At 45.9% G+C, this 21,840-nt stretch overlaps 1 protein-coding gene across 25 annotated transcripts in view; it reads right to left on the bottom strand.

Moving 5' to 3' along the window:
- Positions 1-21,840, bottom strand: part of LOC128258660 (protein still life, isoform SIF type 1) — an 87,838-nt gene that overhangs the window by 52,659 nt on the left and 13,339 nt on the right. For 3 of the 25 annotated variants that reach the window (XR_008267987.1, XM_052990421.1, XM_052990405.1), the window contains exon 1: positions 2,486-5,719. The exons of 18 other annotated variants lie outside the window; for them this stretch is intronic. Coding sequence is in view for 5 of the 7 variants with exons in the window: in XM_052990421.1 (XP_052846381.1) it covers positions 2,486-4,870 (2,385 nt within the window). In the remaining 2 variants the exon portion in view is untranslated. Of the gene's footprint in view, positions 1-2,485; positions 5,720-15,820; positions 15,860-21,840 lie in introns of those variants that run through there. 4 more of the 25 variants (XM_052990418.1, XM_052990419.1, XM_052990420.1 and 1 more) reach the window with 2 other exon arrangements.

The raw sequence follows: 21,840 nt of genomic DNA, 5'->3' as shown, positions 1-21,840 counted from the left end.
CCTCAACTCAGCCACCTGATTACTTTGGGGCCTAATACGCCATATCTCAGCATCGGTGCAAAATCAAAATTCAATTTACGCACAGACGAACCCGCCCACTTAGGCGCATTGATGGGTTCCCATATATAGAGCACATCTCTCCCCTTCCCCCCACATCCGCATATCCGCACAGCTGAGCCAGGTGCTTTCGTTACGATTTCTAATCAAGAATTGATTGTGATCCCTCGATGCGGCTGTCGTTCACGTTTCAGCCATAATTATCAATGACTTTTGAATGTCAAATGTGGACGAGATGAGCTGGGGAATGGCATGTCATTGGCACTGCCATTGTCACCTCGCCCCGCCCCTCAAACATCTTCGTTTTGATGGTGAAAATCTTTTCATATGTCGCTGTCAAAAATTACAATATTTGATAGAGTGTTTATGCAGGGGGTTTCGTGCTATACCCTATATATATATATGTATATATGTTTATATGTATATATGTATTGACGAGGGGGTTGCAAGGTTAAGCTGGTTGGGGAAAAGTTATTCGGTGGCCGTGGCACGTTCCTGGCATTGCTGCGATTAAGTGAGGCATTAAAGAAGTTTTCGTTGCCGGCGCAAATGTTGTTAGCCAAACGAAATTGATTCAAAGACGAAATCTGCAAGGCAGCTGGGTTTGGGATAAAATCAGGGAATACTGACGAGCTTCGAACGTTTCGTAGCTGACTTGTAAAGTTTCTTTCTTTTTTGCACAGCCAAATTGCTGCATTGCAATGCGAAAATCAATTTGGAATTATCCCTCAGCTCATCTTACTTGTGGGCTGCGAGAAGGGGCAAACGATGGGCGGATGGGTGATAAACTTGCAATGTCATTGCGATTTGATTAAATATTCCAGCCAGCGCTGAGCGCCCATCTAATTGGCTGAAGGTGAAACTGTTTAGCATTGAATCAATCAAAATTAACAAGCGACTCGGAGCAACCTTGGAAATGGTTTTGCAGTAATCAAAGAACAGATGCGCAATGTTCGTGCCATTTTGGTATTCAGATCATGTGGACGGGTAACAAGCGTTAATTAAAGCAATGGGGGAATGGCAAAACTCACAGATATGCCACATTTAATCCGGTAAATCCGCTCCTTCTTCCATTCGGGACCATCTCTTTTAGCACTGATCTGGCCATCACTTAGTATGCATACCCATTCAGTTGATAAGCCAACTAAAGCACCGCCACGCTCCTCCATTCGGCGCCACTCGTTTGAATATGTGTGTTCTCGGTATCTATGTGCAGATTCAAGCACTGCATGTAAGACCCTTGACCAATGTAAATGTATCTATTTGCTTGTTAAGTTTACCAAACGAAGCTACAGGGATGCAAAGTAAACACAGATGCCGTGCGTTTCCAATGAATTCTGAAATTGTAACTCACATTTAGAGGCTATACATCTGTGGTGCATGGCACACTCTTTATCTACCTATTTTCAGACGCCCCATGTGTTGGTTCTCCATGTTGGGCCACGCCCACACTGTGCCCAACTCCCCCTTTTCCATCAGCTTTTTCGGACAAATGGCCTTTTATCACTTTGAAGCCATTTGATTCATGCGTATTGCAATCAATGCCATTCATTACCGAAAAACTAAATACAAGTACCAGTTTTTCCCACCCCTTTTTGCCACCACCTACCCCGTCCATGAACGCTATTTGTCCGTGTGCTAAGAGCTTTTCTCGAATGGCATTAGGTCGGGGGCTAATGCTCTAATTTATTGCTCCTTTGTGGAGCCAAAAAAGGAGCCCAGGAGCAGCTCGAGCGTGAAAAGGATGCTTTGGCTTTGATCAACGTTTTGTTAGGCAGCCCGAAATGAGTTTGTACCAGTCAGACAATACACTTAACTGAAGGAATTCGCGGTGGAAAGGGAATTGGTCTCTGCTTTCTACCCCGGGCGACATTTTCTCACGCGCTATTCATTAATTTGCCACGGGAGTAGAAGTTCAAAGCATGCCTGACAAATGTATCCAACGCAAACGATTAGGATAAAGAAATTGCGGAACTTTCTAAAAGAGCAACTTCGATTTTTATAATTTCATTTGGTGTCCTATTAACTGAAAAATTTGAATCTAATATGGGAATTGCACTTTAAACCACAGTCTAACTTTGGTTAGATATAAACCTAATTAAGAAAAACCAAATCATTTGGAGGTGCCACAGAAATCTTGTGGTTTTTCAAATCACTTAAAAATATGTCTAAAAGTATGCAGGGAAAATTATATTATATGGTGATTTATTTTAGTTTTGAAAGATATTATTATTACCATACTTATAAGAGGACTCCCGTCCTTAAAATAATGAAGGACTAGTTAAGGAATGAAATGCTCTTCCTTTTCAAGAGTCACACATTTTTTTAATTTACAGAATATAATGATAAAAACCTGTTTAAACATTACGAAACTCTTAAAGATGATAACCCCAAATTACAGCCCCATTTAGGGATCAGCTTTTCCTACCTTGCGAAGGAACATTTCGTTGCACTGCTTGGCGGTGCTGCGCCAATGGCGATGGCGATAGCGGGAGTTGCCCAGCTTGAGGGTGCCTTGGAGATCGGCGGCCTCCTCGACCACCCGCCGGATGCACTGGTATCGCAGGCGGTTGCATCTATGGATCGGTTGCATGGGCACCACTCCGTGTTCCGGCTCCGATTCGGCGCCGGAACGCACCTGGTCCTCATCGTCGTCCACCCAGGCGCTCAGCACTCCCTCCACGAAGTTGTACAGCATCTGGATGTTGGCCTTCATGGGCGCCGACCCGGACGGCACCTGAGCCTCCGTCTTGATGAGCTTCCGGTTCTGGCACACCTCCCGCAGCAGGTTCTCGCCGAAGTGCACGGTTTTGTGGCGCCGGCGACGGGAGTTGAGCGAGGCAGCCGAGGCGGACTTCATCAGCTTGCCGTTCGAATGGTGCACATAGGCGGGCAGTGGTTGCACTAGTGTGGTTATGGGCTCCAGCCAGGCCAGACCTGATCCGGGGTCTCTTAGGCCACCTCCTCCTCCTGGACCTACGTTTACTATTACGCCAGCTCCCCCTCCAGAACTGGCGGAATCGCCCCTCTGGAGCGTGTTTGGCTGGGAATTGCTGCGATAGTGATGGTGCGGATGCGGATGGGGGGGCGAGGGCAGTGGCTGCATCTCCAGGTCGTCCAGGGGCGCCGGCTCAATGTCATCCAGTGTGGTGGGCGGCTGGGCCAGTTGGGTCCGCAGGCGATTGAAGTCGGCGGCACAGCGAGGCAGTGAGTTGCACTTGGCGGCATTGAGGCATTTGCGATTCCGGCAGCTGAGTAGCGGGGCACACGACCGGCAGTCATGGCAGATGACCAGGCGGCGTTCGCTGAGCGTTCCCACTCCCGATCCTGATCCTTGCATGCCACCCCCTGGCGGCGGCGGTGGTGGGGTGGCCGTTGTCGAGGGTGTTGTCGGCACATCGGAGCCCATGGCACTCACCAAATGGGCCGGGACCGCATGCAGCTGCACCTGCGCCAACTGCTGATGCCTGGCCAGATTCACCGAGCTCACGGACGAGGTGATGCACTGCCGCGCCTGGCACTCCTGGTATCGGCAGTGCGGATCCGTGCAGATGGGCAGTAGTGGACAGTCGGGATCCGTGCAGGGGCCCGGCGATGGCGACCGCGGAGCCCGCTCGGCACTCGACGACTTGCGCTTGTGGCCACCGGAACGCTGGGCGGACATGTCGGAGACCGTGGCGGATCTTTGGGTCTGGTGGCGTCGGGAGCGCTCCTTTCTCCCGGCCCCGCCCCCGCCCCCTTCCTTGCTGGCCTTCGGCACATACTGATAGCGGTCCTTGTGCGGCTTGGCATACAGTCGCTCCAGATGGGCGGTGTTGACGGCGGCGGAGGCGGTGGCTCCACCACTGCCCACCACCTCGCTGGCCGAGTGACGCAGTCTTCGCTCCCGGGAACGCTCCTCCCGCCGCTGGCACAGCGGGGTGTGGGACAGGGCACTGGGCACCGCATAGCCACTGGGAACATTGGCCCTGTCCGGCGGCTGACTTGGCGGCGGCTGCTTGCCCAGGGACTGCAGCTTGTGCAGCGGATAGGCTATCCAGTCGGCGGTGAGCTGCTGCTGCTCCTCCTCGCTGACTGCTCCACTGTGTCCCAGGGAGTGCCTCTTCCGATGGCTGGCCTTCGACTGATCCTGGGCATCCTCCTGCGAATTGGAACGCGGCTGGGCATCGCCCCCACTCCCGTTGCGGCGATGGTGCGAGCGACGGGACTTGCCCCGCTCGGTGCCCTGCCCACTGGTGCCCTGCATCTTGGTCAGCCACTCCACGATGTCCGTCTTCAGCAGCGAGAACTCACAGGGTCCGGAACTTTGGCGCGACAGCGGTTTCTTTAGCAGCTCCGACAGGGCCTTGGCATAGGCCGAACCCACTGCCTTGTCCGTGTCCGAGGGCAGGCGATCCCGATCCCGATCTCGTTCGCGCTCCTTCTTACGCGGCAAATGATCCAGCAGCCAGTCGGGCAGTTCGTCCTTGAGCACTGTGATCTCACTGGGACCCGAGGAGGTGCGCACTGGCTGAATGGGACTGGCGGCAGTCTTCTGCAGCTTCAGCCACTCCATGGTCTCCTCTCGCACCTGGGAGCCACCTTCGGCGGACCGGGCGGAATGACGCTGCTGGGCACGGCGATCGAACCACTCCAGCTGTTCGGCAGGCTGACGCAGAGCACTCCTAGGCATGGTGGCCACTTCCTCGGCGCTCTTCTGCCTGCGCGGTGGCAACTGTGGGCGCTGCTCAATCCGGACGTGGGCGTGGCCAGCGCCTGTGGGCGGTTCGGTGAGCCGCACCGAACCCTTGCGCCTAATGCACTTCTGCTCCATGGTCTCCTCGTCGCGAGCTCTTACCCGGCGTGTGATCTCGAATATGTCGCCGTTGATCTGGTGATAGAACTTCTCCACCTCAACGCCGCGATCGAACTCCTCCTTGGCCGTGGGCTTGACATGTGTACGCGAGGGGGGGCGTGGCGGTGGCGGCAGCTGGGCGGCAGCGTCATCGACCGTCTTCTTCTTCTTGTCATCACTCTCGTCGGAGGAGGCATTTAGCAGGGCGCCCGAGCCGGCCGCCCCGCCATCCACCACCCAGCTGATCGATCGTTCACCGCTGGCGGCTGCCGTCGATCCATCGCTCTTCTGGAGCAGCCTGTCCAGGCTGCCATGATGGCTCTTGATGGTGGTGGCTGCCAGGCCACCTGCTGCGGTCTCGCCCAGCGATTGCAGACGGCACTGGGCATTGCAGATGCAGACGCCCGGGCGCTTTTTGCTGCCGAAGCGGAACAGCTGGCTGGCCAGCTGGGAGACATTCTCGCCGAGACCGAGGCCCAGGCCACCACCGCCGGAACCACCACCTCCTCCAGCGGCGGCTCCACCCGCATCCCTTCCCGAGGCCGTTGTTGCCGATGTCAGGCGTCCTCCTGGATGCGCCACTGGTGTGATGTCGACGATCACGCAACAGCAGTGCAGCGAGAAGGTCTTCTTGGGATCGCCGTCGCTGCTGCAGTCTGCCCCGCCAGCACTTCCGTTTCCGCTTCCGTTTCCGGTTCCTCCGCCACCTCCACCAGCTGCAACTCCCCCTCCACCAGCAGCCGCTGCACCAGCACCACCGCCAACAGATGGCGGTGCACCACCGATCGCGTGATTGCCGCTGTGATCGCCGCTGTGATCGCCGCGCTCGCTGTTGTTGTTTTGTTGGGCGGCCAGAATGAATCACAGCGGCAGCGGCAGCGACAGCAGCAGATTGCCAGGGGGCTAGCTCCTTGGCGAGGTCCTTGACGAGGTCCCTTCCTCAGTTGGCCATGCATCGGCGTTAGTCCGCCATTATGATTGTATGTTGTTGTCTACTTATGAATTGTGTTTATGCACCTTGCTACTACTATTACTACTACTGATTATTATTCATTTGATTAATTAAACTAAAAGCTCATTTTGCGGCGCAGTCATTTATTACATCGGCAGGGGTTGTTTTCGCTATTCGCTTTTCGGTTTTCGGTTTACTGTGTTGCTTTGGCAATTTATCTCACACGCGTCGCACACATTTATCTATAATTAATTATTTTTACTTGTTGCCAGCAAAGCGAGTGGCAAAAAAGAAATCACTTGGCTATCGTGTGTGGCATTGTGTTGTGTTTGTGTACATATTTATTCGAGGATTTATTTAATTATATTTGTTTTGCTCTATAAATCACAAAGCAGTTTGCCTGGCTTTCCCCCCGAAACATTTGCAGCTTGTTAAGCTTCATTATTTCCAGTGACCGAATTTAATTTGTATTTGGCTTTAAGTGTTGGGGTTTTAATTTATAGTCAACAATATACAAAGTCTTTAAATTTTTGCAGTAATAAAGTAGAAAATAATTGTCCTATATGTAGGACGTTTCAATTATGAGTATTTTGTAAAATTGTATATATTACAAATTTTAGCATAAGCAAAACTAAACTGTTCAATTTCATGAATAAAATAAAATCCAGATAATTCAATAAGTAAATGAATTTATATCTGGTTATTAATAAGCTTAGCTGATTACTTTTTGAGGATATAGCTGCGAAGTTTTAATGAGCCTTCATTTAACTAACAAATTGTTAAATATATTTAGAGCTCAATGGAAATTTGTCAATTGAAATAAGTTTCGTTGTAAAGGCATTGCACAAGTGCTTAGGAAAAATATGAAATCACAAAGGGGCTTACTGAATTTAAAAATACTTTATAAGCCTTCTGAACACTTTGTATTTAATTTGCTTTCCATTTGTCAAATGTTGTATATTTAAAAAGATTACTAAAACAGACATACGAAAGCTCTTTTTTTAGAAATCCGCAGCATACTTTATGAAACTGGCTGTATGCGAATATAATCCCTGACAAATTCACCCACAGGTCTAGGCGTAGGCGCTTTAATTAGCACATATAAGGCTAAAAAAACAATGTTGCATGTTGTAGGAAGCACTTTTTTACTTCAGGCCATTTTCTGAGCCCTTGGTGCCATGAGCTTTCTTCGGTGTTATTTTAAAGTTGCTCTGCGAAAAGTTTTTGCAACTCGTGCGCAAATATTTTGTTTGTTATATTGCTAGCATAAATTTGTTGGCTATCTGAACAGACACTCTGGGTGTGTGGGGGCATATATTTATAAGCGCATACATAAATACTTTTCGGGCTGGCAGCAAATGCATAAATTTCATGTCTACATCTACACGGAGATATGACTCGGGAACTGCTGCTCCGCTACGGTCATGTTTGTGTTTATGCAAAGGAGTTTGCCAAAGTTTTTTCGTTTCGTTTCGTTTCGGCTGCTGCCAAAAGTTTGCTTGTTAAGTGAAAGGATTATATGATCCCATGGCAGTGGCAGTGGCAGGGGCAGAAGGAGCCGAAATGGGGGAAAACTTAAAAATACACAGCCGAATAGAACAACAAAACTTTTCCTATTTTTATGTTGTGAGCTGCAGCACCTAAGAAGAAATCCCATACACACAACAACTTGCCACAAACTTGAGTTGTGTTGATAGTTTTTATAGCCTACTTTTCTGAGCCTCATGAACAATTCGCTGGAGATGAGAAAGAGAGAAATAGAGAGAGTTGCGAGTTGCGAGTTGCGAGTTGCGAATTAGTGTCTTAGGCGGGCGGAGGCAAAAGTTTTTGGCCAGCTTGTCCCGTTTAGATTAGTGCCGTCGATAAGTTTCAAGTTTGCCACATTTGCCATGTGTTTAGTTGCCAACTGTGTGTGCGTGCCTGAGATTGCACATCGTGTGTGTGTGTGTGAGTGTGTTTCAAGGCTCAACTAGTTGGCAACTTGGGAAATGAGAAAATCAGGATGGAGTTGTGGGGAGAGACCATCGTGGCTTAAGCCACCACTTGAAAAGGTGCTTGGGCGCATTTGTTTAGCGATTTTCGCTTGATTCGGCCAATAAAGTTAATTTCTTTCTACCCCAAATGGAGGAAAACTTTTGGCTTAGCTCTCCCCTAGCGTGTTAAATGACATTTTTATATCGTTTCGATTGTTGTTTCTTGGCAGAAAACTTTTCCAAATTGCCCAGGATCGGGGGCCTAATTCAAAAATTTCCCTAGCACGCAAGGGAATCTGATGGGCCCTGAATAAGTAAAGATGGGATCAGTGAGATAGTAATGGCCAAACTCAGGTAGTAAAGCTGCTTTAACTCTTTAAAAAGTTACTCTTGCTATGTCGGGGCTTATGAAGAATGGGAAAATAGACTTAATGGCAGGCACATCCTGCTAAGGTATAATTAGATTTCCCCTTAATGCACGGCCAGCCACAGGCTTTTGGCCCTATCTCAGAGAGAGTTATTTAATTTTAGTTGAAATTATTTTTAATAGATTTATCCACATCAACTGGGGCTTTAATGCGTTTAACACACAGCCAACCACGGACGAAGGACCTCTGTCCATAAATATAAATACGTTTAATGGTTGGTAAGAACAAACAGCAACAAAATGTGCCACCAAATGCTGCATCACTCTATCTCTCTCCTTTTGGCTATCGCCTTCTCTTACTCCCTCTCTTTTTATCTGAGGCCGTCTTAGTGTGTGTGTGTGTTTGTGTGAACTTCGACAGGCATGACGTTGATAATATCCTTGCACATGTATGACGTTGCTACTGCTGCTGCTTCTTCTTTCGCTCTGTTATCCTTGCAACAGAAGGCGCAGCCTTTTCAATATGCCACCAACACCAATACCAACAAAACGCCATCGCACTGACTATTATTTTTGTTGTTTTTTGTTCGCATCTTGTTGATATTTTATTAGCCCGACTTTTGTGGGCCAAAACAGGACACAAAAAACAAAGCACACCACACACATACACAAGAAATCTTGCTGGTTGTGAAAAACTTTTTCTGTTTCTTTTACTTTTTCAAATTTTTGTTTTTGTTTTTTTTTGCCTTGGCATTTATGTTATTCTTTTTCCGTTCGATGGCGATTTAAATTTTCCCCCGCGTGCTAAAAATATCTGGGCAATGTATATAGGGACAAAGGCGAGAGAGATGCAAAGTCCGCAATATAACATGGAATCTCGACACGGCTCGAATCTCTGGCGCGTTTCAAGTTTTTCCACGTTTTTTTTTTAAATATTTTTTTCCAGCGAGTTTTTCCTTTTTGCGTTGTTTTTGTTGTGCCCCCAAATGCCTGTTTGTGTGTGTGTGTGAGTGTTTGGGTGCTGCCGCTGTGTTGGTAAATATGTGTTAAGTGCGTTGGTATTTGCCAGTACCCTTGTGGCCCCCATACCCCCCACCCCGCGAGCCACCGCGAATCCTTCACAGCTGCTCAGGCATTTTTCAACACTTTTTTCTGTTATTGTTGTTGGGCGGGATTTTCATTTGGTGCGCCAGATCTTGCAACTTGTTAATTTGACTTTAATGCCTCGCCTGACAATCGAAATGTTCGTTTGATTTTCCCCCGCTCACGCACACACACAAATACAGCCCAGCACTCTCCATTTTCTTTCGTTATTTGCTGTTATTTTTGTTGTATTATTTGCTTTTGCTTTTCGTTTTTTTTTTTTGCGTTTAACTTGTGTGCTAAATTATATGGTCTATGGTCTGCGTCAATTTCAGCGCTGCGTGTGTTAGTCCTTCTGTCGACATGAGTGTTGGTGTATCTATGTGTTCTTGATTTGGTGTGTGTGTGTGTGTGTGTGTGTGTTGCTGTTTTGTAATTTGATTTCTTTTATGCCGCCCGCCTCCCGCTGAGGCATCAGCATCAGGACTATAGCTTCAGCTTCAGCTTGAGCTTCAGATTCAGTTTCACTGCCTCTACTTTCGACGATGATGCGATGAGGCTGCTTCTACTGCTGCTATTGCTGCTGCTGACGCACTTTTCTCAGATTTTTCCAGCTTTCCTCGACATTTTCGATTGCCCCGTTTTGATTTGATTTCATTCGATTCGATTCGATTCGTTTCGATGCGAGGCGACTCGACTCGATTTCACTTGGCGGCACACAGGCTCGAATTTATGATTTATTTTTGCGTTAAACGAAGGACAAGAGGACTTGTGTAAAACTAGTGGCCGACACAGTCTGAAGTCTGACTATTGCGTTCGCGTTACAAAATGGCGTTACACTCAGCTGCCAGAGAGCGCTACCAAGCACAGCTCGCGACGACGTTCCCGTTCTGACTGACTTTTCACCACAAAGGATGTGGATGTGGACATGCTGTGCGCTGGCCGGAGCGGCGGGCTCGCTCTCTTTTTGGGAGCTTCCAGCAGCGCGGCGGCGGCTCTGCTCGCCCCATTTCGTGTAGAGACACACGCACACACAAGCGACGGCGGGACTCGGGTCGGAAAAGCTTCGGCTGCAGGTCCTTCGGCTGCCGATTGGCCGCTCGGCTGTTCTAGTGAAATTGTTTATAACAGTTCTGGCCGCACACATTCCGTTGGTGGTTGTGTGGCTCGGCTTCACTGGCTTCGCCTTTATTTACGTAATCAGGGAAAATCAGCAAAGCTCACCGACCAGCATCCTCTGGCTCTCTCTCTCTCTTTGGCTCTCCCTCTCTCTGTTTGGCACTCTCACGAGTCACATGGTTGGACAAGGTGAAAAGCTACAACCAAAGCTTGCTCTCTTCGCCAGATTTTAAGAGAAGGATCGAAAGGCTAAGAGAGATGCCAACGAAATCCCTGTGAACCCAGCATAATTTACAAATCAGACGACGGTGACGACGTCATCAAAACCAAAATGCAGTTATAATGCACTCAGTGCGAGAGAGAGGGTGCTAGAGTGCGACCAAGAGAGAGCGAGTTGGGGGAAATATAACGTATACAACCCGTGTGACAGCTGCCAGAGGGCGAGGCACCAACTCAAAGGTGTTTAGTCAACATGAACAACGACAACAACAGCAACAGCAACAACGACAACGGCAACAACTTGGAGTTATGTGCGGTAGGTCGGCCGCAGCTAAAATTAAATTTATTCATTGTTGTCTTTGGAGCCAAGGAAACGCAAGTCAAGCCACAGCAGCTGCTCTACAGAGAGCGAAAACGGGGGTACTTGCGGTAAAGGCCTTATAAGCTTTACAGCCGCCTTTAATAAAACTCAAATGTGGTGGGTGCTTGAGTCTTGAGTTAATCAAGTTTCAAAGTCTTCATTGCACCATTCTTTTTTCATGTCCTAAAAGTCAGATCATAGCCAGCTAGTTCTAGATTATTTTTCCAAGTGCCATAGCTCCTGATGCCGCTCCAGCTGGCTGCTCCTGCTGTGTGCACTCAGGATTTGGCTCTGGGGCGTATTAAAGCTTTTTACAAATCGTAAGCATAATTTATTTTGCTACAACTTGGCTCGTCGCGGCGCTGGAGGAGACATTTTGTTGGTCCATTGTTGGTGGGATAATGGAATGGCCACAGAGAATGGCAGAGGCAAGTTTTTGGATTAATTTGTAACAGCTTTGTTGCCATTTCAACATCCGGTGTTTGTGTGTGCATTTTGCATTTGATTGAATGGGTCTAAATATTTGATTATCACCGGGGTAAACTTAATTATGTTGATTATACGATAATACTTAATTATGTGGCTTGTGGGTGCAATAAAGCGATCTAGTTGTGCCAGCCCATTTTTGTGCGGGACGAAACTCTGTTGCTTGAGTCATAAATCCAGACAGGCGTTAAATCTGCGCCTCAAATGGCCCCATAAAGTCAACACCTCAAAACTGAAATGTCGCCAGGCAGACACACACAACAGTAAAAGCAAACCAGGGGGGTTTTCTCCCCACCATTTGTACTACATAGGCAATCACAACAGCACAAATGCTTAAACACGCTCAAATAAGTCACATGGCGGGCCACGCCCACACACAAACACACACAAACAGTCGCGCACACACACACACACCCACACACTGACACAAACAAAGACACGAAGGAATCGTAAAATATAACGCATACGCAGCGTTGGCCCAGTCCCAGTCCCATAGCAGCCATAAGAAAATAGCTCGAAATATGTTAATAATGAGATGTGAGCGAGCGCTGACTGCTAAATATTATACAAATACTTGTGTATACATATAAATTCAAATATATAAATATATGAATATATATATATATATATATATATATATGTATGCGGTGCAAAAGAAGCACACAAACACACACGCGAATACACGCAGTGTAAAGCCTTGCAAATCTACATAACTCGGTCAAGGACACTGCAGCTGATGCTGAAGCGCTGAAACGGAATCCGAGGCTTCGAGGCGATGAGGATGTGGATGTGGACGCAGATGCAAATGCAGATGAGGCTGCGGCTGCGGTGCGGCTGCGGCTGCGGCACTGCCACCCAAATTGCCTTTAAATATAATTATTTTCCTTTTATGCGACGTCAGTGACAGGACTGAAGGATTGCCGCTCTGCCAGCGACATTTAAATTTGGACCACAGCATCCTGCTTGTTCCATTTCGCTAGCAGATACGTTGCCAGATAAGAAAAGTCACTTTGATGACGTCAGTAAAGCATTTTAGGCCGTTTTTCTTTCGTTCATCCGTTTCTGGCGAGATAACCGCCGCCCCGCAACCCCCCTCCCCCCACCTGCCCATTTATCCTTGTGTTTCAGAGCGCGCGCAAATGGCAGGCACAACAACAGCAGCACAACGATAGCATCAAACTACAATAACAGAGCGAACGAAGGTCCTTCTCTTAGTTTCCAAAGAGCACATGCTGAAAAGCTCGTTTTCGTCCTCATCCTCATCCGCGCCCCCTTCTCGTCCACGCTCTTTGCCATCCTGTGTCTGTCTCTCGCATTTCATCTATTACCATAAAATCAAATCACAACAATAACCATAACCATATAGCAAAGATTTAATAACTGTGATTGGGATTTGAAAAATGAATTTTCTTTCTCTGGTTACCCTCGCTGGCTTTCCTCTGCCGTAGGTGAGATTATTTAATGGCTTTTGCCATTTAATCCAACGCATTTGGCATTGAATTTCGCAACCGAGCGCTTGTAAATGTAATTGAAGTCGGCTGGCAAAAAATATTGAAATTGTTTTCGAAGGCAGCTCAAATGATTTGGAAAATGATAACCTAACACAAAAAGAAAATATATATTTCCATTAAACTCAAAGCGACTTGGCCTGCCAATCGAACTCAGTTACCGCCGGAAATCTGCATTTGAAACATTTTTATAATTTCCGGCCTTAGGTTCTGGCGTTTGTTGCTTAATTTCCGTCACCTAGTCCATAAAACAAATCGCTCCTGGATATTTTCCCATTTCCCACACCTCTCATAATTATCAAACTGTTGACATTGCCGCTTCAATTTGGTTTTATGTCAGTTCATTTTGTTTACTTGATGCGCCGCCCTCGTCTTGTTTTTTTTGTGCGCTGCTGTTGAATTTTTTTGTTTTTTTTTTTTTTCAAACTCGGACTCTCTGTTTCTAGGCCAAAGCTCTGCCGAAAATCCGGCCAGCTCCCCAGCCTCCTGGCGCAAAAAGCTTGTTTGTGGCTGTTGGCGGCATTAAATACAGCCGACACACAGAGATTGTGAAGTCTGGACGACGGGCGAAGTGTTTTCAAATCCAATTACCAGCGCAAATTTAATTTGTTGCTGCACTCGAGGAAAAGTTGCCAACACCGCGCTGATAGCCTATGAAAATTGTTTAGCTGCAATAAAGCTATGTCCGTCGGACTGGAGGGGGTGGTGTGGGGGCGGTAGGTCGGTAGGTCGGAAAAGCGTGGGAGCTGTTGGCTATCACTGCCGCCGACTTTGTATTTTCCGGCTGAACCGGAGGGCGGCATCATCAAGTGGTCACAAGAGAAAAAGAGAGAGAGAAGGGAGATAGAGCGAAAGGCAAAACCCGAGCGAGGGCTGGCAAAAGTTTAATTTGAAAAAGGTTTTCTCGTTTTCGTACTACTTTTGTTTTCCTCCCGCTGTTTTCCTTCATTTTTTTCTCTTCCGCCCACGCCCCTTATTTTTATTAATATTGTTTGGCTCGGTCTGCTAGAGGTGTTGAATTATGAGCAAAGTTCATGAGTTCAGGAGCCGGGGCTGCTAACAATTTATAAGCCAAATAAAGCCATGTTATGGCCAAAGGCGGTTTCCAGTCGCGCTCTTCGCGCCGGGTGAATTTTCCAGCCTTTAGGCAGGCACATCGCAGTGCCTAAACCCAGCTAATTGCCTAGAAATTGCCTGAATGATGGTGCCAAAGCAGAAATCACAAAATATGACTGGCAACAATTTGGTTAAAAGTTTCTTTTTCTACAGCCTGTTTTTTTTATTTTTATTTTTTTTTTGATTAGCCTTTTTAATGCTCTTTGGCTAGGCGCAGAATGGCTGCTCTTCATTTCGTATGCAATATTCATAAAAAGGTCGCAATTTCATATCGATAAATTCTTCGAGGGCTCAACTGGGCAACTTGGCATCCCGTCTTCATTTCCATTTCCATTGCCATTTCGCCTACCATTTTTTATTGTTGTCGATTATTGTTGAGTTTGCCATTGCGTTGTCATTGTTGTTGTTATTATTGGGGCGTATTCCGTATTTGAACTATGCCTGGACTCTGTTAGTTTTCCACTTCTTTGCTGGCCCGGTCTACAAAAGCATTTTACACTCTGCGAAATAGAGGGTTTTATTGACCGGGTCTGGTTAATAAATCAGCCTTTGTGCTATGACTTTTTTCTTTGAGTGTGGGGCCTGGGGCTATCCAGCTGCTGCCACCTAATTGTTGGCAATGCGAAAACCGAGAACTTGTCTATGAAACTGAAGCTGTAGCTGGAAGCTGTTACTTTCCCCCAGCCCGCTGACTCGGCCTCTCTGCAGGCAAATAACAATTGCTCCACTGACAGGCCTTCTGGCCAGGATTCGTCCCCTTTTTGCCCACCATCTACCCCTTTTTTTGCCACCCATGGCTGATTCCCTGCCGCGTTTTGACCGGCACGAAATCGCCTCGTGCAACTTGAAACTAAACTGGGCAGAGGCGGCGGTGTGAACAGGGTGGGGTGATTGGGGGAGGGGATGGGGGTTAGGCAGAGGCGTGACTGCTGCTGGCCAGTGCACAATGGGCCCATAATTTCAGAGCGAGACAGCTGGCGAGTGGCAGAGCGAGAGGGCCAGAAGGACCAGCAAACCGAATGCGAAACCGAATGGGAATCTGAATCTGAATCCGAGACTGGACGCTTAAGCACAATGCCCCACTAAATTACAGTTAATGTTTATTTCTTTTGCCACCCCGCAGACTGGCCTCCTTGGAGTTACCCCCCTTTTCGGAAGGGGAGCCGGGGCCTCTTCTCAACTGGAGCAGTGGAGAAGTGGAGAATCGTCGACGACTCTCCTTGGCTTTGTTTACATTTCTAATCTCCCGCCGCCCAGTGGCAGTTCGACCTACCCCCCGACCTTCCCCACTTAAAAACCCCCCTGACTGACTGCTAGTTACTGCATTTGGATTGTATCTTTAACTGCCAGCCCACAAAACCCCCCTTACTTTCTACGCCCATTTTAGCCAGCTTTGGTTTTAGTTTTGCCTTTGTTTTATATTCTTTTTGCGTCTTCCTCTTTGGCTGTGGACAATGGTTTATTGAGTTATGGCTTGCATGCGGATATCCGCCTCTCTCACAAAAACACAGGCAGGACACAGATACACACTCACACACACACACACACACGCGAACAGAGTCCTGGCACATTTATATAACTTTGTTATTGGCTCCCATTGAGGTGTCGCTTGGCTTTTCCACTGCCTGCTGAGATTGCCAACTATAAATTAGCAACATTTTCATGTTCGCTCATAAAATGTATGCAATTTTCTTTTGTACCAGTTTCGCTCTATAAAATATATTTCTATTGCATCGCTTACTTACCCCTGCCCAACAAGACAAAGATGGAGAATATTGGCTTACCTGCAATGGCAAAATCAAAAGGAGAATTTTTACTGTTTGCTTATAGATATGGATATCAATATTTTAGTTGAAATGTCACACACAAATAAACACAGACAAAGTTAAAACAACACACACACACGCATACATATCGTTAGCTAGTGCTAGCTTCCAGGTAAATTGGCATTTGATGTTGGCCAAAAGTTATGCAAATTGGATTTTTCAGAGCTTGTGTACGGAGTGACCAAAATGAAAAAAGTAATAATGTCCCTAGAAAGTAAGCAATTGAATATGCATTTATTTTTTGAAATTTTTTTGGTGGTGCTACTTTGAATTTAGGTACTTGAATTATAATAATAATCAATAAATTTAAATGTAATTGAAGTTCCCAATAAAAAAGCTAGTTTACATTTCAGTATATATTTAAATGAAATACATATTTTTAAACAAAGCTCTACAGCTGTTATAAACTTAGAACCATTTGAAATTTACATTTAGTTCATCATTAGAGATAATAAAACTTCTTGTCTTTTGTCGTCTTTTTTCATATTTTCTCCTCTTGCTTTTACACAATCAGCAAGCAATGAAGGCAGTCATTTAACATTTTCCTTAGTTTTTATTTGAGTTTTCTTTAGGTGGCTCCTTGAATCCCGCTTTTCGCGCGCTTTTTCCCATTAAGAACTTTTTGGGGGCAACTCAATCTTGGGCATTTCAATTTCAACTTAATTTCTCAACTTAAGGACCTAATCTGCCGCTGTCATTGTCCTTAATTGTTGACCAGCAACAATAAGCGTCAGGCTAAATGGAACTCAAGTTGCTTGGCTATCCTTTTAGCTCTCCATGGGTCCCGGGCAATTTAGTTGATGTCTTTATTCCTGTGATTCTCCCCTCTCCCTGCATACAAATATAAACACCTCAAAGGACATTTTGTCCTCGCAAGCCGAGTGACAGAAGAAACATGGCTTTATAAGGGATGCAAATATGTAGTTGTAACATTTAATTATATTCATATCTTTTAGCCTCATTGCCGGCCAGGTAATCTGAGCGGGAAGGAGGCAGGGAGGCGTGGCATTTGTGCGAACTGTGCGAAAAATGTACAAAATGCTGAACACATGCCAATTACGGGGGCAAGCCAGCCAAAAAGGAGCAAAACTGTCGAGGTGCCAAAATGAGGCCTGAGAAACTGCTGCTGCCGAAGCTGTCGAGGTGAAGAAGGTCGTGTTCGCTCAACTCCCCCTGCCGCCCCTGCCCAGGGTAAACCCCTTTTTTTCGAGCTGCTCAGGTGGGTGAGTTGTGAGGCGGTGAGCAGTTGTGGGATGGCAGCTTAAAATACGCGAATGCCGAAACGACATTTACATGTTACATACAAAGAAATGCGTATGTGCGGGGAGGTTCGGTTCATGTGTGCGCTCATGTGAATCTTGGCAAGTTTACCCCGGCATCACCCCCTCCCCCTCCATCCACTGTAGTTGTGCGTTTTTTTTTTGCACATTTTATTATTTTTTATGACTGCGCGAGCATAATCTTTTGACATGGAGGCAAAAGGAACGGCAGCGGCAAAGGCAACGGCAAACGAAACGAAAACGAAAACGAAACGGAACGACATCGTTTGCCATTTCAGGACCTGTTCTCCAGCAGGAAGGAAGAAATCAAGAGGCGAATGGAGGAAGGAGCCTGCCGAAACAAGCCAAATGGCAGCAAGGAAGCGGCTTTTTATTCGGTTAACTTGATTTGCACTTGAGAGCGTGTGTGCGTGTGTGTGTGTAAAAGTGCTATTTCCTTCAGCCCAATTTCAGGAGCTCTTTCTGGCAACCATACCCATACCCATAGCCATACCCATACCCCAACGCCCCCGCACTCAATTGTTCATTGATGTTTCTTTTTAACTTCTCTGTATGATATCATCTTACGTGGTTTTCACTTCGCTCCCAGTTTTTACTTTATACTTTCATGTGTATTTTCCCGATTAAAGTGCTGAAATAAAAATCGCCTCGGTTTCATTTCTTCGTAATTTGCTTTCATTTAAGTCATGTCTTGTGATATGGCGTATATTTCTGTGAAATTTGCAAATGGCCAAGCTGAGGAAGCGAGGGGTGTACGAGTACTCCAACTCCTTGGTGAAGCATGTGCAAAGTTTTCGCTTTTCTGCACTCGGGTATTTTTTTCTTTCATTCGCCCGGCTTGAAACTTCTCGGGCGTACTTAAGGCGAGGACTGTGAGTGAAAAGTTGTGTAAGTGTTTTTAAATCCCTTTCAGAGGGCGCCCAAGCGTCGAGTGCATCTCATGGAGTTGTTGAAAGACCCTAAATTATGCCAAAGTAGCCAAGGACAACCAGGTATTCGTATCCCGAGCCAATTAATGAGCCCCACTCGCTACCAACTTTAGCCGATCCATTTATTATTTGGGTTGCCCGGCAAATGCGCTTAAATTTCATAAGCCAGCAGCGGGTTGTTCTGATCTGGTTTTGGCCACCGCAAAAGGGAAATAAAAGAGGCCACTCCCTCGGCACTTGGCCATGTGTTACACACACACGTGCGGCCATCAGCCAAAAGAATTATCGGGAAATAAAAATGAATCCCAGGCAGTCGCTCACTGGCTCATCTCCCACTCTTTTTGAACTCGGACACATTCTGCACTAAACCGAACCCACACCATCGGCTTTCGTACTTGGACAACTTTTGGCTCAAGGCTTTTAGCATTTCATAATGTCATTTGGCAAAGAAGATGGCAGCAGCAGCATCGGGTGCAGAAGAATGGAACGGAATTGAACACAAGCTGGCTGCAGTTTATATCCACACTTCATGACAGATATGGCATATAGCGGGCAGCTGGGGACACCCAATGCAATTGTGGAGAAGGCTCTTGAAGGACAAAAAAAATGTGTTCTCTAAAAATCCTTACAAAATTAATATTTAAAGTATAAAACGTGAAAAGGAAAACTGAAACATAAAGAATTTTTTTAATTTAATTTCAGTTCCAGTTTAATTTTTTAGTCCCCTAAAAATATTTGTGATATTCAATAAACGTTTTTTCCTATCTCGTCAAATTATATTATAAAATGTTGTAATTTATCGTGACATCACATTACATAGTTGGGCTAGGATGCCAAATAAATAATAATAATTAGACGCCATTTGACATAAAAAGTGGTGAAATTATATTTTTACTTAGCTAATATTTCAAGCTCTTCTTAATTTCATTACTTTATGCAAAACAAGAATGGAAGCAAACTTCACAAGGTTTGCAAAATTTACTAATCTTCAAAGAAACAATATGTCAATTTTGTTCGTATATGTCAAAATTAGTGAAGCTAATATGATTTTCCGCTGAATTATAAAGGCGCTATTTGACATAAAAAAAAGTTAAAATTTCTTAAAAAGAAACTAATGAAATTACTTTAATTTATAATTATCCGTGGTGATCCAGAAATCTTCACGCCTTTCTTACTCTACATTGAGTTAGTTATATCTGAGTCAATTTTAAAATCCCCATTAATAATAAGACAATGATTCAGTTCCACTTTACGCCCAACAATATATGTCCAGGCATAAATGGTATCCCATATGTGCCCCACTGCATGCGTGAGTGGTGCAAACTTCTGCTGACAGGTCTCTTTTGCCGATGGCCTGAGTATCAAAGCTGCTGTCTAACTAACCGGTGGCGAGGAAGAAAAAAGTAGAAGAGGATGGAACTTAGTTCCAAACTTTGAGCCAGAAATACGTGGCAAAAACTGAAAAAAAAACTGAAATGGGAAAAAACTCAGTTCGTTGGTCAGCGGCAAATAAGAAAACTGTTATTTTTGTGTCAAATAGTTCGGCCAACTGTCCACGTCCAACTTTCGCTGACAGCAGCAGAAGACTTTCCCCTCACCTCGTTTACTTCTATCCTCGCCACTATCGCCCGGCCCCGCCCACTTTCCCGCCCGCCTTAATGCACTCGCTGCAAATTAATATTGCAGTTTTTCTTAGCCCTCCTCCGGCTGCCTTGGCAATAGTTTGAAGATGAGAAACTTTTTCCCCGAGCAGCTTGTAATACAAAAATTAGTTTCTTCACTTATTGAAATGTCAATGGAATGTCAAGCGTGCGGGGGGAGGGTGAAGAGGAGGACCTACGTCTCTAGCCAAATTGTAATTTCCACGTCTGAACATCTCGCTCTTGACTGGGTCCTTTTTTTGCGAGCAGCTTTTCCGTTGCTTTTTCCCTTGCTTTTTCGCTGCTGCCTGCTCAGCGTCAATTTGCTTGAAATGCTCTGTGCCAAATGATTTAGCGTTGCACGGGGATCCTCCCCCCCCCCCCCCCCCTCCCCCACGCACACACACACACTTCTACATACACCTGCGGGCGGTGGGGTGCATAAAAAGTTTTCAGCTTTTGTTTTTTGCGTGGCCTCAGCTGTTTGGCAGCGCGCTCATCAATTTGCCCTAATGATATCAGCGGGTGGAAATGGAGGCAGCGACTTGGATAAAAAAAAGGTGCGAAAATGAAAATTAAACAAAATTAAAAAAGGGAATTCCCCCGATAAGGACATAAAGCTAATGAGCATAGCCATCCCACAAATAGAATGGGGTCCAAATCCTAAACTGGTCCAAAGTGGCTTATGTGTTTACACAGTTTTTCTTTTACCCAAATCGCCTCCAGGTTCTTTCTCGATAGCTGTTCTTAGCCTAATGAATGTCATCCTCCCCGGAATCTTCCATTGTTTTCTGTTTTTTTTTTTTGCTTTTGGGGCCGCTCCTTTTTTGGTGTCAGTCAGAAAAACCACAAAGTCGCATAAATTAATGTCTTGCCACGCATTTAAAATGTGTTCAATTTGGTGTTGTTTGTGTTGTCGCTTCATGGGGGGTAATTAATCAAATTGATTGATCATTCCGATGGCCGCGAACTGCCCCGGGAATCGTCCTTCTTTTTTTTTTACTTCAGGGTGGGCAAATGCAAATAAAGCGTTTGTCAATATTGTAAATATTTAAGTTGGTACTTTAAATTATGCAAGCTCATTAAGCCAATCGAGCTGTATGCCAAATGCTAAAGTTGAAATCAATACGAGGGGTTGGTGATGGAAAACTTTATCATTCAATTTCCCAAAAAAATATAAAGGAAAAAAGATAAAAAAAAGTTTGACCTGCCAAAGTGTCATAAAAAGTTTCTGCTGCTGTTGGCGAGAAAAAATGTTGAATGCACACAATGAGCTGACAGTTTAGTCAAATTATATTATCAGCAGAAATTTTTTGTGGAGTGCAAAACTATTTCTGCCCTGCGAAAAATATGTCATCAAAAGCCATCTATCCAATCGGCTCAATGAGTTCCATGCAATTGATAAAGTGGGGTCAGCCAGAAATTGTATCGAAAATTCACAATTAAAAGGGTAACCTCGCTTGAAAATTCATCAAACAGGCAGGAGCACTCGCCCACACCAGCGGACAGGACTCTCCCATTACAGGGGCTCAGAAGGAGCTTAACATCAGCCCGGTTTGGTATTTCCCTACTCTGCCCCTCAGTGCCTCTCACCGCTTTGCACATTGCCACATCCTGTGGACAGCGGAAAGCTTTTAAATCGCCCTCAAAGGACAACCTCCCGCCCCACCCTGCATCCCCATTTGCCCACTCACTTAACAGAAAAGCTTTTACGAAGCTTTCAGCGGCATGTTAAAACTGATAGCAGGCGATTTACATTAGTCAAACATTGCCCAGCACTTTTGGCTGTGTTTGCTAAGCGCGCAGATACAGTGGTCTCTGCCTGGGATGGAAATCAAAAAGGGTTTCTGCCATCTCTGCCTTCAAGGCACAACCACTAATGGCCAGGGCTTAGCCTGCGAATCAATTGGGTATAGTGGACCCTTTCAACACTCGACATCCTCTCCATTTCCATACAATTTATCTAATGGCTTCGTCATTACCATTATCACTACTATATATATACTTATTTATCAATGGTTGCCACTTTTCGGGCAGCCATAGAAAGACCGCACAAACATCGCCGGCGGCCACAAACACATTTGCAATGG

Source organism: Drosophila gunungcola (assembly GCF_025200985.1).
Source record: "Drosophila gunungcola strain Sukarami chromosome 3L unlocalized genomic scaffold, Dgunungcola_SK_2 000003F, whole genome shotgun sequence".
Taxonomy (NCBI): Eukaryota; Metazoa; Arthropoda; class Insecta; order Diptera; family Drosophilidae; genus Drosophila; species Drosophila gunungcola.
The sequence above is the reverse complement of the archived record's forward strand: the minus strand, read 5'-3'. Positions and strand labels throughout refer to the sequence as shown.